The 14,808-nt window shown below is 53.3% G+C and overlaps 2 protein-coding genes across 2 annotated transcripts in view; one reads left to right on the top strand and one right to left on the bottom strand.

Moving 5' to 3' along the window:
• Positions 1 to 14,808, bottom strand: part of OGDH (oxoglutarate dehydrogenase) — a 486,510-nt gene that overhangs the window by 165,624 nt on the left and 306,078 nt on the right. The gene's annotated exons all lie outside the window — the stretch shown is intronic.
• The window catches only part of NPC1L1 (NPC1 like intracellular cholesterol transporter 1), a 28,643-nt gene continuing 20,657 nt past the window's right edge, over positions 6,823 to 14,808 (top strand). The window contains exons 1-8 of the mRNA XM_032758182.1: positions 6,823 to 6,947; positions 7,804 to 9,329; positions 11,205 to 11,305; positions 11,720 to 11,892; positions 12,180 to 12,308; positions 13,531 to 13,713; positions 14,307 to 14,421; positions 14,602 to 14,729. Coding sequence (XP_032614073.1) covers positions 6,894 to 6,947; positions 7,804 to 9,329; positions 11,205 to 11,305; positions 11,720 to 11,892; positions 12,180 to 12,308; positions 13,531 to 13,713; positions 14,307 to 14,421; positions 14,602 to 14,729 — 2,409 coding nt within the window. The 5' untranslated portion in view covers positions 6,823 to 6,893. The remainder of the gene's footprint in view (positions 6,948 to 7,803; positions 9,330 to 11,204; positions 11,306 to 11,719; positions 11,893 to 12,179; positions 12,309 to 13,530; positions 13,714 to 14,306; positions 14,422 to 14,601; positions 14,730 to 14,808) is intronic.

Raw genomic sequence — 14,808 nt, forward strand, 5'->3', positions numbered from 1 at the left:
CACACACACACACACACACACACACACACACACACACACACACACACGTACACACCCAAGCATACCTCTCCCATCTTTTGCAAATTGGGCTGGGACTCTTTTAACACTTAGCTAGGCTTGTTCTGAGCCTAGGATCAGCCTGTGACAAAAGTTTTAGGGCTTTTCTGAACATGTGTTTTGCCCTGTACATGCATGTGGCATTCTCAATTTCCTGTATACATAGCCGTTTTATTTTTGTTTGAGTTGGATCTCACTCTGTCGTCTATGCTGGTGTGCAGTGACATGATCATGGCTCACTGCAGCCTCAAACTCCCGGGCTCAGGTGATCTTCTTGTTTCTGTTTCCCAAGTGGCTGGGACTACAGGAATGCACCACCATGCCCAGCTAACTTTCCCTTCTCTCCTCTCCCCTTCCTTTCCCTTCCTCCTTCTTTCTTTTCGCTTTTCTTTTCTCTTTCTTTCCTTCTTTTCTTTCTTTCTTTCTTTCTTTCTTTCTTTCTTTCTTTCTTTCTCTCTTTCTCTTCTTTCTTTCTTTCTTTCTTTCTCTCTTTCTTTTTCTTTCTTTCTCTCTCTGTCTCTCTCCTCCCTCCCTCCCTTCCTTCCTTCTTTCCTTCCTTCCTTTCCTTTTTTCTTTCCTCTTCTTTTCTTCTTTCTTTCTTTCTCTTTCTCTCTTTCTCTTTCTCTGTCTCTCTCCTCCCTCCCACCCTCCCTTCCTTCCTTTCCTTTTTTCTTTTGCTTTTTTCTTTCCTCTTCTTTCTTTCTTTCTTTCTTTCTTTCTCTTTCTTTCTTTCTCTTGCTCTCTCTCTCTCTTTCCTTCTCTCCCTCCTTCCTTCCCTTCCCCCTCCCTCCCTTTCCCCCTTCCTTTCCCTTCCCTTCCCTTCCCTTCCCTTCCCTCCCCTCCCCTCCCCTCCCCTCTCCTCCCCTCCGCATCCTGTCCTGTGTGAACATAGCTCACTGCAGCCTCAACCTTGAAGGCTCAAGTGATCTTCCTGTGTCTCTCCCAAGTAGCTGGGACAGCAGGTGCCTAACCCCTGTCTAATTATTTATTTTTTTTCTGCTCGTCCTCTGTGGGTTGGACCCACTGCCTAACCAGTCCCAGTGAGATGAACTGGGTACCTCAGTTGGAAATGCAGAAATCACCTGCCTTCTGCACTGGTCTCACTGGAAGCTGCAGATGGGAACTGTTCCTATTCGGCCATCTTGGCCCCTTCCAATTATTTATTTTTTTGTAGAGACAGGGTCTCATCATGTTTCCCAGGCTGGTTTCAAACTCTTGGGATCAGGGCAGGATCTTCCCACCTCAACCTCCCAAATTGCTGAGATTACAGGTGTGAGCCACCGTGCCCAGCCTGCCTTTCTATTTTGTTGTAGAGACAGGCTCTCACTATCTTGGCCAGGCTTGTCTTAAACTCCTGGCCTCAAGCAGTCCTCTTGCTTTGGTCTTCCAAACTGCTATGATTACAAGCATGAGCCACTGCACCTGGCAGCTTCTTCTTCTTTTTTTTTGAGTCAATGTCCAGCCTGGAGTGCAGTGGTGCGGTATGGCTCACTGCAGCCTCAAACCCCTAAACTCAGATGATCCTCCCACCTCACTCTCCCAAATAGCTGGGACTACAGGTACATGCCACCATGCCAGCTAACTTTTTTTACATTTTATTTTTTGTAGAGATGGGGTCTTGCAATTATTGCCCAGGCTGGTCTCAAACTCCTGGCCTCAAGTGATCCTCCCACCTTGGCCTCCAAAAGCATTGGGATTACAGGCATGAGCCACTGTGCTTGGCTCATAGCTGCTTTAAAAATTTATGTACATATATATATTTTAAGACAGAGACTTGCTCTACTGCACTGGCTGGAGTGCAGTGGCACAATCATGGCTCACTGCAGTCTCAAACGTCTGGGCTCAAGCAATCCTCCTGCCTCAGCCTCCCAAGTAGCTGGGACTACAGGTGCATGCCACCACCCCCAGCTAATTTTTAAATTTTTTGTAGAGACAGAGTCTTGCTATGTTGTCCATACTGGTCTCAAACTCCTGGGCTCAAGCAATCTGCCTGCTTCAGCATCCGCAAGTGTTGTGGTTACAGACGTAAGCCACTGCGCCCACGAGTTGCTGCTGAATATCCAAATTGTCCAAGCTTCTCCTCTGGGTTTAAAATGGTCTATGGCATGTCTCTACCTATAACCTCTTGCCCCAGGCATCTTTTCTGAGCAATGTCCTGGTTTTAGGCAAGAGATACAGCATCTTGCATCAGTTCTTCCAGGATCCCCCAGATAAGAACAGATGCACATAACAGTTTGCAAATAAGGCCTGCTCTCTTTGGAGGGAGGGAACTGAGAACTGTGGTACTGTTGTCTCAATTTCAAAACTGTTGGCTGGGTGCAGTGGCTCATGCCTGTAATCCCAAAACTTTGGGAGGCCAATGCAGGAGGATCACTTGAGGCCAGGAGTTTGAGACCAGCCCCAGCCCAGACAACATAGTGAGACCCCAACTCTACAAATAATTTAAAACACTAGCTGGGTGTGGTGGCACATACCTGTAATTCTAGCTTCTCAGGAGGCTGAGGTTGGAGGATTGCTTGAGCCCAGGAGTTTGAGGCTGCAGTAGGCCATGATTGTATCAATACACTTCAGCCTGGGCTACAGAATGAGACCCTGTTTCAAAAAAAAAACAAAAAACAAAAAATAGACAAGACTGCTGCCATGCTGGGGAAGGGGTGGGGCAAGACTAAGTAAAAACACCACAAAACTTTGCTACTGTTTTGAAGATGGCCTTTTTTAACTTGAGTGTTTGCCTGGTTGCTGTAGGCCTTTGTTTTCTAGAGTGCCAACAAAGTTGGTTCTGACAGTTTGGCTTGTTTATTCAGTGTTTCAGTTTGGAAATGAGAGCTTGGAGCTTCCTAGGCCACCATTTTGCTGATGTCATTTCCATGGGCATTTTTTGCATCTCAACTTTTTCCTCGTGTTCAATGCTTCAGGATCACAAGATGGTTGCTACAGCTCCAGACCTTCCATCTGTCTAGTGCAGCGAAAAGTGGGGAAGGCTAGAATATCATGCCAGCTGCATACCTCTCCTTTCATGAGGGAAGAAAAAGCCTTCCCACAGGGATCACAGGGCCCCTGCTAGCTGCAAAGGGGGCTGGGGGAACAGGGAGAGCCTCTCTCACCTGAGCAGTGGACACAGTCCTTCACCAAACAGAGTGCAGGTTCTGACGGCAAGAAAGACGAAGGGGCCACCGGCAGGCTGGTTACCCCAAAGAGCCAGAAGTAGGGGATGTGATTACTCACATCTGTACTGGTCAGAGTGTTGTACAGATATCCAGCCAAGGTACAGGTGACCGGCTTAGCAATGTCACCTACCTTCCTCTCAGCCCAGATCCCCAAACTCTTTGAATGCTGTTGGGATGCAGAACAGCAAGTCAGCGAGTGATTTTATTTTTAATTTAATTTTTATGGGTACACAGTAGATTATATATTTATGGGGTACATCAGATAGTTTGATACAGACATACAATGTGTCATAATCACATCAGGTTGTAAATGGGGTGACCATTACCTCAAGCATTTGTCACTTCTCTGTTACAAACATTTTAATTACACCCTTTTAGTTATTTTAAAGTGTACTGCTGATTGTAATTACCCTGTTATGCTATCAAATACCAGCTCTTATTCATTCTAATTACATTTTTGTACCCATCAACCATCTCCGCTTCCCCCTACCTCCCCACTACTCTTCCCAGCCTCTAGTAACCATCGTTCTACCTACTGTCTATTGCCATACATTTGTTTTAATTTTTAGCTCCCATAAATGAGTGAAAACACATGAAGTTTGTCTTTCTGTGCCTGGCTTATTTCAGTGAGTGATCCTCATGTCTCCAGGGCTTGTCTGCACATGACTCACCTGCGGCAGCCTCTGCCAGGTGTCACCCCAGAGCCAACCACAAAGGGCTGCTCTGCTGATGGCTGCCTCACCCCCGGCTGCTCCCTCAGTGAACTGGCACAGCTCTGGGCCCTTCTGATGGGTGAGAAGCTTGGGAAATGATTATATATAATCATTTCAGGCATGTCTTATGATTCTAACATCAAACTTATAATATCAATCTTACTAATACCAATAGAAAGTGGAAAATGAGGTATTATCTGGCAGTCATTAAATTAGTAAGGTCTAATGACAAACATAATACACGATGAAGGTGAGACTGCGGGAAGATGGTGCCTGTGCGAGTTGCCCATGTCAGTGGTAAGAGTGACGGCCCCCGGGAACTCACCGAGTCTTCATTACCCAAGACTGGCATCAACCCTTCACCAAATTCCAATAACTGAGAATCTGATAATTACCCAATAAATCCTAGATTAGCCTGAGGAAAGAAATGAGCTGTCCACGTAAGAGTCGTAAACATTGGGCTGGGGCTGGTGGCTCACACCTGTAATCCCAGCACTTTGGGAGGCTGAGGCAGGCGGATCATGAGATCAGGAGATCGAGACCATCCTGACCGATGTGGTGAAACCCTGTCTCTACTAAAAATACAAAAATTAACCAGGCATGATGGCATATGCCTGTAGTCCCAGCTACTCGGGAGGCTGAGGCAGGAGAATCGTTTGAACCCAGGAGGCGGAAGTTGCAGTGAGTCGAGATTGCGCCACTGCACTCCAGCCTGGCAACAGAGTGAGACACGGTCTCAAAAAAAAAAAAAAAAAAAAAAGGATGGTAAACATTGTACTCTGACTCACAGATCTCATCTAGGGGAACTTGTTTTAAGGAAATAAATTCAAAAAAAGAGGAAACATTGTTAGGTGCAAAGAAGTCAACCAGAAACTTATTTATCAAAAATGAACTATTGGGAACCGGCCCGACAGTCAGCACCAGAACAGGAGAAGATCCATGCGTCCTGCGGACCATAACCTAGTCACAGACGTGCTGATCAGAGATTGAAGGCAACAGGGAGGATTTATGTGAAAAGTCAAAAAAGCAGGATGCATGTACATATCATATGGTCACAGCTCGGACCGTGTGTCCAGAGGCACTGGCAGCTGGGTTGGGAGATCGGGTGTGAAATTTTCACTGTCATTCCGAGCCAGATTGTGCTGCTGTTACACTGCACATGTTTCACAAACGACCCCAGGAGACCAAATAGCTGGACTCTATCTCTCTGTGGTGCTAGGCTGGGCACAGCTGGGCTCCAGGGGCTTAGCCTAGGCAGCCCCCACGGGAACAAACATATGAAAGGCAGGGTGGGCCTTTCATATGTTTGTTCTGACACTCACAGCCCCGTGCATGCCAACAGTGACTTCTTGCTGCCAAGTGCCCACGGCCCTGCCTAAGGCCCTTTGACCCTGAATGTGCCCGCCACGTGCTGGGGCTAAAGCTTCCAGGAATGTCCTCTACCAGTGACAGATAAACATGGTGGAAAGCTGTCTGTGCCCTTATTCCTTGGAGGGGACCTTCTTGGGCACATCCCCACCAGCTCCTGGAGGTCCCTGGGGGCAGGAGCAAGCTCTTGGATGCACTCTGGTCAGCTTCCTTCCATCCCCTGGCTCATTCCCCACTCACCGACTGCTGTCATCTGGGGTCATCTCCCCAATAAACTCTTTGCACTGGGATCCTTGTTTCAGGATCTGTTTCTGGAGGAACTAGATGACAACACCAGGAACAGAGGACCTAGAGAGGCAGCTTCATGGGTGGTGGGGTCTCCACCTCTGCCGGCCAGGGACTTGGGAGCAGTGCTGGGAAGGTGCTGGATGGAGCTGTCACTCACAGGCGCAGGCCCTTGGCTGCTGACTGTCTTTCCTCTCCACTATGGCTGTCTTGAGGACTTAGGAGTCAGCCTGACCCTGCCTCGGTCCCCTTCCTCTCAGCCTCTGTCTTCCCCTGCATGAGGCTGGTGGCTCCCCTGTGAATCAGGCAGGGGTCCACAGAACACTAGAGACAGGTCCCTCCCTGCAGCTGTCTCCAGTAGGTGGCCACGCGGGAGATGTTCCCAACAAGCTGCCCTTATCTGCAGCTCAGCTTTGGTAATGGGGCCAAGGTCATGGCCCATCCTGGTGATAGAGCCCAAGGTAGGCCTTGAAGATTCCTATCAGGAGGGAGCAGAAAGTGTGTACCACACCCCTGGGCCCAGGTGGAGCAGAGCTGCTGCTGTCCCTTGTTAGGGGTGACTGGTGGGACAGGCCTGGGCAAGGGACGAGAGGGAGAAGGTCGGGGGGAAGGGGGGATGAAGAGCAAAGTGAGCAAAGGAGAGTCTTCCACTATCTGGGGTCTCTGTCAAATGTCAGGCCCTAGAGTGAGCTGTTCTTTCCCTTTGCTTCCTGTAGGAGGGGACTTTTGTCACTGCGTCGCTCCACCCTGACCGCCCCTCCGTTATCAGGCTGTTAATATTAATTAACAACAGTTGCTAGGGATGACAGTGCAGAGGGTGCCTCTGAGCCCATAGCTGGCCCTGGTCCCAAGAGGGGGTAGGGCAGAGCTGGGGTCTGAGGCTGAGCCAGGGAGGGTGCGGAGGTTCCTCGGCCATGCTGAGCTCCTGAGGCTGGAGCCCAGCCAGTGCCTGGTCCCATCTGTGCCTCCAGGCCCTGGCACCAACTCCAGCAGAGGCTGAGTTAGGGGCTAATAGCGTGGTCTCTCCCCTAGCTGACTCAGCCCTCTGGCTTCGGTCACTTTGGGAAGTGAGTGGAGACCCTAGCACCTGCGTGATGAGGCTCATCTAAAGCGGGGGCCTGTGGACTGGGGCCAAACAGTGGGAGTGGTGGATCATTAACCAGCAGGGCTCAGCCTCATTTATCCCTAACCCAGTCAGGCCAGGGTTGTCATTGAAGGGAGGAGGCTGCCTTAATGTGTGTTCAGCCCTTGGTTGTTCCTGAGGCCTGGCCTGGCTCCCCGCTGACCCCTTCCCAGACCCGGGATGGCAGAGGCCGGCCTGAAGGGCTGGCTGCTGTGGGCCCTGCTCCTGCGTTTGGTGAGTCCCAGGGCTTGGCTCCACCTCCCCTGCGGCCTCCAGTTAGGGACCCTGGAGCCAGCCTTGTATCAGGCGAGTGTTACTGGGTAACAGCAAGGGAGCTTCAGGGCCTGTGGGCTGGGCCAGTTTCTGGACACATGAGGGATGCCAGGCCCCACAGAGGAGGGGTGCAGGTGGAGGGTTTCCAGGTCACAGGGTTGAATGCACACGGGGGTGAAAGAGGCTGCTGGACTGGGGTGCTCCTGTCACTGGCCCTACTGTGGGGTCCAGTTCTGCAGTTAAGGGAGGTCTGAGGCAAGGAGGTGCTGGGATGGGGTTACCTGGTGAGCATCACCTAGGGAGGACTGAGCACTTTGGAGGCTGGGAGAAGATCCAGGGCTGGTGCCTCTTAAGTTCCTCGCTCACTTTGTGTCTGGGAGGTGGGTGACGGCTTTTGGCCTCAAGCAGGTGGTGGTGGTGGTGGTGGTGGGAGCCGGGGGGCCTCCTGCACAGACTCTCCATGACAGACCCTGGCCTCTGGATGTGTTGTACAGTGTGGGGACTCAGGCTGACTTCGACGTGGGCAGAGCCCGGGACCTTGGAGTCAGCTTTGCCTCCTTACCCATCTCTAGCCTCTCCAGCATGACTTTCCTAAGCTGCAGGTCTATCAGGCCACCCCCAGGAAGAAAGGCCAGTGTTGTCACTCCAACACTGGCTGGCTGGCACATGCCTCCAGGAGGCTTCCTACTCCCCACACTCCCCGCTTCCCTGCCCCTGCTCCATGTCCTTCTTACCCCCACACCCTCCCTGGTTGCCTGCTGTCTGGATGGCACCCAGCTGTGTCAGGGCCCATGTGTGATGTTGCTGTGCTCTGCAGGCCCAGAGCGAACCTTACACACCCATCCACCAGCCTGGCTACTGCGCCTTCTATGATGAATGTGGGAAGAACCCAGAGCTGTCTGGAGGCCTCATGACACTCTCCAACGTGTCCTGCCTGTCCAACACACCGGCCCGCAAGATCACAGGTGATCACCTGATCCTATTACAGAAGATCTGCCCCCGCCTCTACACCGGCCCCAACACCCAAGCCTGTTGCTCCGCCAAGCAGCTGGTATCACTGGAAGCGAGTATGTCGATCACCAAGGCCCTTCTCACCCGCTGCCCAGCCTGCTCTGACAATTTCGTGAACCTGCACTGCCACAATACGTGCAGCCCCAACCAGAGCCTCTTCATCAATGTGACCCGTGTGGCCCAGCTAGGGGCTGGACAACTCCCAGCTGTGGTGGCCTATGAGGCCTTCTACCAGCATAGCTTTGCCGAGCAGAGCTATGACTCCTGCAGCCGTGTGCGCATCCCTGCAGCCGCCACGCTGGCTGTGGGCACCATGTGTGGCGTGTATGGCTCTGCCCTTTGCAATGCCCAGCGCTGGCTCAACTTCCAGGGAGACACAGGCAATGGTCTGGCCCCACTGGACATCACCTTCCACCTCTTGGAGCCCGGCCAGGCCATGGGGAGTGGGATTCAGCCTCTGAATGAGGGGGTTGCACGTTGCAATGAGTCCCAAGGTGACGACGTGGTGGCCTGCTCCTGCCAGGACTGTGCTGCATCCTGTCCTGCCATAGCCCGCCCCCAGGCCCTGGACTCCACCTTCTACCTGGGCCGGATGCCGGGCAGGCTGGTCCTCATCATCATCCTCTGCTCTGTCTTCGCTGTGGTCACCATCCTGCTCGTGGGACTCCGTGTGGCCCCCGCCAGGGACAAAAGCAAGACGGTGGACGCCAAGAAGAGCACCAGCCTCTCTGACAAGCTCAGCTTCTCCACCCACACCCTCCTTGGCCAGTTCTTCCAGGGCTGGGGCACGTGGGTGGCTTCGTGGCCTCTGACCATCCTGGTGCTATCTGTCATCCCGGTGGTGGCCTTGGCAGCGGGCCTGGTCTTTACAGAGCTCACTACGGACCCCGTGGAGCTGTGGTCGGCCCCCAATAGCCAAGCCCGGAGTGAGAAGGCTTTCCATGACCAGCATTTCGGCCCCTTCTTCCGAACCAACCAGGTGATCCTGACGGCTCCTAACCGGTCCAGCTACAGGTATGACTCTCTGCTGCTGGGGCCCAAGAACTTCAGCGGGATTCTGGACCTGGACTTGCTGCTGGAGCTGCTGGAGCTGCAGGAGAGGCTGCGGCACCTCCAGGTATGGTTGCCCGAAGCACAGCGCAACATCTCCCTGCGGGACATCTGCTACGCCCCCCTCAATCCAGACAATACCAGTCTCTATGACTGCTGCATCAATAGCCTCCTGCAGTATTTCCAAAACAACCGCACGCTCCTGCTGCTCACGGCCAACCAGACACTGATGGGGCAGACCTCCCAAGTCGACTGGAAGGACCATTTTCTGTACTGTGCCAAGTGAGTCCGTGGTGGGGCCCAGGTGAGGAGTGGGCTGGTGCTGGGTTGCCATGGCCTCCTGGGAACCTGGCTGGGCATACAGCTGGTCCTGAAGGACCAGAGGTAGCTATTCCTACGGCTCTGGACTGGGGTACCCAGATGATTATCTCTGCCCCTCGTCCGGCTGCCATTTCCTTTGATCAGAGTTCCTGCTCATGGTTGCAGGTTTGTGCGTGGCCATCGCTGGCCCTTCAACCCCGAGTCCACTCTGTCTTTCTGCAGATTTCTTGACATGTGGGAGCTCCCTGCCACACTCTTGGCTTAAGTCTGACAGAGGAGCCCGGTTGGCAGAGCACATATTTATATTTGCTTTGTTTTGCTTCTTGTTTCTGTGCCAGGTGCCGCAGGGCCGTCGGTAGCCCATGAGGTACCATGGTATGCATTGGAAAAGGTGCCCTCAGGCCAGAGGTTGTGGCTGGTCTCAGGCACCTGGGCCGGGTGTCCTGGGGTAGGCCACAGCCACATACACTTCTATTGATTGGGGTTCAGTCCTTGGTTCTGTCCACTCTGGTGTGCTGCCAACAAGATGCCAACAAGGCTGCTGGGCCAAGGGGGCCAAGAGCCAAGGGCAGCAGCAGGGCCATGGCAGTGGAGGCTCCTTGAGGTTGGAGTAGAGCAGAGGTCCTCAAAGTGAACGTTTAGTACTCCATACTCCAGAGCAAATGAGAGTTAAAAGGGGCAAATAGCATCTTAGTGTTATTATGAAAACAGTTCTGACCTTACAGACCCTGGAAAGGGTCTCTAGGACACCTAAGGGCCCCAGGCCACACTTTGAGAACCACTGGATTGGAAGAGAGTGCCAACACTTTCTGTCCCTCACTACCTGGTTCTGCATCCCTCAGCCGGGCCCCAAGTTTGGGCTGCTTCCCAGAGTGTCTGTGCCAGGAACCCAAGGGCTGTCTCTTGGAAATAGCAGGAACGAGAGGAGCCGTTTTTTGCTCTGGGGAGGCATCATGGTTTGACCTCAGACTCATGTCTGATGGTAGCTTTATAGTCCATTATAGGGCATTATCTTTATTTTGACTTTGGATGCTCACAACAACTCTTGGGTGGTCCAATTATCTCCATTTTACAGACAGGAAAACTGAGGCTCAGAGGGGTGTGGTAAGCTGCTCAAGGTCACACAGCAACCAGCACTCGCTTGCTCAGATCTGAGAGAGGGGGGTAGAGAGCTTTGCTCAGGTGTCCCACTGCATCTTCACAATGACGAGCTTTGCAGAAAGGGCTAAGCTGAAGGACCTACAGACTTGCCTGAGGGCACCAGTCTAGTAAACTGCGAAAACATTGGCTCCTGGGCTCCAGGGTTCCAAATCTGACCTCAATACCTACAGGGTTTTGGGGGGCCCTAGGCAGGAGAAGGAGGCTGAGGGCAACGTTTGAGACAGCCCATGCCAGACCCCATGGCTCAAATCCCAGCTCTTCCACCCTCGTGGGACTTCAGGTGTGATGCTCAATCCAGAATCAGATAATGTCAGAGCCAGGAAGGTCAGGCTAGTGTGTGGAGACATGAGAGGCTCAGAGGGACAGGGCCCAGAGCAGCCCCTGCCTGGCACAGAGAAGGCACTCAGGGCAGCTCCAACTCACTCCGTGGGCGGAGGCCTGCAGGAGATCTTGCTGGATGGGAGCCATTTAGGACCCACTCGGCTGGGTCCTAAATGGCTAAATGGCCTAAATGCAGATAGCTGGGCTATCTGCAGCTATCTGCAGCCAGTGTCCCCCACCCCGCCAGCTCACCCTCCGTAGTGCTGTGGGTCTGGGGTGGGAGGGGAAGGGAGGGGCCATAGGGCTGGGCAGGGCCAGGAAAGGCCCTTTCCCTTTGTGGTCATCTCCCTCCAGTGCCCCACTCACCTTCAAGGACGGCACAGCCCTGGCCCTGAGCTGCATGGCTGACTATGGGGCCCCTGTCTTCCCCTTCCTTGCCATTGGGGGGTACAAAGGTAAGCTAAGTGGGCCCTGAGAGGAAGCCAAGGAAGATGCAGTATTGGGGCAGGAACCATAGACGGGAGGGTGGGAGTGGTGCTGGGGATTCTCGTGGCCTAGGGTTGGCCTGGCTTCTGGAAGCTGTAGGCCAACCCTGTCCTGTCTCCTCTCTCTGCCATCTCCTTTATCTTCTTGTAGTGTTACTCAGGCACTCTGTTTTTTTTTGCCTGGGCCCAAAGGTCTTGCCTTTGGCTGAGAGAAGTGGGGTGTAGGAGGTAAGGCCATGTATCAGATGAGGAAGGAGTGGGGGAGAAGGAGCAAGGGGTGATGGGAAGGGTGCAGCTAGATAGGGGGAGGGAATATAGGGGTGCAGCTGGAGGGGGAGGGAGGCACGGGTGCAGCAGGAAGGGTCTGAGTATTTCTTATCCCAGGGAAGGACTATTCTGAGGCGGAGGCCCTGATCATGACATTCTCCCTCAACAATTACCCTGCTGGGGACCCCCGTCTGGCCCAGGCCAAGCTGTGGGAGGAGGCCTTCTTAGAGGAAATGCGAGCCTTCCAGCGTCGGACGGCTGGCATGTTCCAGGTCACGTTCATGGCTGAGGTAGGGGCTGCAGGGTCCCTGGCTCTGGGGGTGCAACCCAGGTGGTCTTGGGTCAGTTCCTGTGTTCCCTTCCTGGCCTTGGCCCTTCCCAAGTGACCCTGGACAGTGGCTGCCTGCTCAGAATGGGGTGATTGTGATGGCTGTTCTTGTAGCCTCACCAGCGATTATAGGGGGCCATCAGGCCCTGTGACACAACACACAGTTAGTGCCCAGTGACCGAGCTATTGAGAGCTGGCCTGGCTGGAGCAGGCACAGTCAGTGGGGGCTGGTCGGGTGTGTGTCCACAGCGCTCTCTGGAAGACGAGATCAATCGCACCACAGCTGAAGACCTGCCCATCTTTGCCACCAGCTACATTGTCATATTCCTGTACATCTCTCTGGCCCTGGGCAGCTATTCCAGCTGGAGCCGAGTGATGGTAAGAAGCGAGAGGGACACAGCTAGGTGGGCTAGCCCAGGACCCCAGGCATCTTCAGCAGGCCTTCTACAACTTTCCTAACCAGAGCACCTCAGAACAGCAAAGTGGACACACCCAAGTGGCTGCCCCAAAGGGTAATACCTCTTGCAGGTGTTCTGTGCTGAAAGGTCAAGAGCAATTTTATTTTCTTTTCCTTTCTTTTTCTTTTCTTTTCTTTTCTTTTCTCTTCTCTTTTCCCTCCTACCCTCTCTTTCTCTTTCTTTTCTTTCTCTCTCTCTCTTTCTCTCTCTGTTTCTCTTTTTCTCTCTTTCTTTCTTTTGAGACATGGTCTTGCTCTGTTGCCCAGGCTGGAGTGCAGTGGCATGATCTTAGCTCGCTGCAACCTCAAAACTCCTGGGCACAAGTGATCCTCCTGCTTCATCCTCCCAAGTAGTTGGGACTATAGGCACATGCCATTGTGCTCAGCTATTTTTTTTTTTTTTTTGAGACAGAGTTTTGCTCTTGTTGCCCAGGCTGGAGTGTAATGGCGCGATCTCGGCTCACCGCAACCTCTGCCTCCCAGGTTCAAGCGATTCTCCTGCCTCAGCCTCCCGAGTAGTTGGCATTACAGGCATGTGCCACCACTCCCAGCTAATTTTGTGTTTTTAGTAGAGATAGGGTTTCTCCATGTTGGTCAGACTGGTCTTGAACTCCTGGCCTCAGGTGATCCGCCCACCCAAAGTGCTGGGATTACAGGCGTGAGCTACCATGTCCGGCCATTTTTTTTTTGTTTTTTATTTTTTGTGGAGATGGGGTCTCGCTTTTTGCCTAGGCTGGTCTCAAACTCCTGGGCTCAAGTGATTCTTTCTCATCAGCCTCCCAAAATGTTGAGATTACAGGTGTGAGTCACCACACCTGGCCTAAGAGCAGTTTTCTGTCTGTTACGTGCCATACCCTCACTTGCCCAAATGCAAAGCTAATACTTAAAATCTCTTGCAATGCATGCTCAAGGAAGATGGAGTAGGCTCACCCATGCCTTTGGGTTTCCTGGACCTACCCTTGGGAGGATGGCTCTGCAGAGGGGCTTTAATGTGAGATGTGAGCTCCTCACCCCTGGGGGAAGTATCGGGCACCTGCAGGCAATGAGGGTGCCTGCCTGCTGCGTTGTCTCGCCTAGCTGAGGCTGGTGGGCATACTGGGTAGGTGCTAGGTGGCTAGGGGGCTGAGCCTGTTTGCATTGCAGGTGGACTCCAAGGCCACGCTGGGCCTCGGCGGGGTGGCCGTGGTCCTGGGAGCAGTCATGGCTGCCATGGGCTTCTTCTCCTACCTGGGTATCCGCTCCTCCCTGGTCATCCTACAAGTGGTGCCTTTTCTGGTGCTGTCCTTGGGGGCTGATAACATCTTCATCTTTGTTCTCGAGTACCAGGTAAGAAGGGAGGAGCTCTCCACACCCCCAACTGCCCACTCTTCTCCCAACCTCACCTCCTGGCCAGATGGGACTCTGGCGTGAATTTGCTGGGTCTCCCTGCAGACTCTTTCTGTTCATCGACACTCATGTTTACAATATCTGTAGAAAGTAGAGTGTGTTGACATAAATGACTTCATCCTGCCTCTACCATCTGGAATTAGCTTTCTGTTAACCCCTTGCAATGTCTAGTAAAACCTCTCCGTGTTAGTACATTACAGCCTCCTCCTGTCTTTATGCTGCTACTTAGCATTCCATGGTAAGGATAAATCAGAATCGATTTCATCTCTCCCTGTTGGTGAACAATCGGGGTTCCAACAATGCTTGGAACAGGGATGCTATAGACATCTCGAATGCACCAACCATTTCTCCCAGCCAGACCCTGGAAGAAGAACACTGGCCGTGGAGAGTATGAGAGTCTCTGATGATTCAGGAAGGTCAGAGCAGCTCCTCAGGCCTGGCTGCAGCTCTTGGCACTTGCCAGCTCCCTGCTGGCCTTTGAGGGGTGGTGCCCTTGGAGGGCCCTGGCTCTTATCCCTGCTGTTCCCACACAGAGGCTGCCCCGGAGGCCTGGGGAGCCACGAGAGGTCCACATTGGGCGAGCCCTAGGCAGGGTGGCTCCCAGCATGCTGTTGTGCAGCCTCTCTGAGGCCATCTGCTTCTTCCTAGGTGAGCCTGGGTCAGACCCTCCCCACTTGGCATTAGGCCTGCTGGGTTAGTGCCGGAGCCTAGGAGTTCCCAGAGGGCAGTGGGTATAGTGCAGACCCCCTTCCCCCTGCACCCTGTCAATGTTGGCTACCACTCTGCCCTTGAAGCCAAGGTGCCCTGACAGCCCCTGCTCCCTCACAGGGGCCCTGACCCCCATGCCAGCTGTGCGGACCTTCGCCCTGACCTCTGGCCTTGCAGTGATCCTTGACTTCCTCCTGCAGATGTCAGCCTTTGTGGCCCTGCTCTCCTTGGACAGCAAGAGGCAGGAGGTAGGGGCAGCTGGGTCAGTACTGAGGGACCTGCCTCTGGGTTCCCACCATGGCAGGGAGATGGGGTGGCTTTACTACC

This window comes from Hylobates moloch, unplaced genomic scaffold, assembly GCF_009828535.3.
Source record: "Hylobates moloch isolate HMO894 unplaced genomic scaffold, HMol_V3 SCAFFOLD_1, whole genome shotgun sequence".
Lineage (NCBI taxonomy): Eukaryota > Metazoa > Chordata > Mammalia > Primates > Hylobatidae > Hylobates > Hylobates moloch.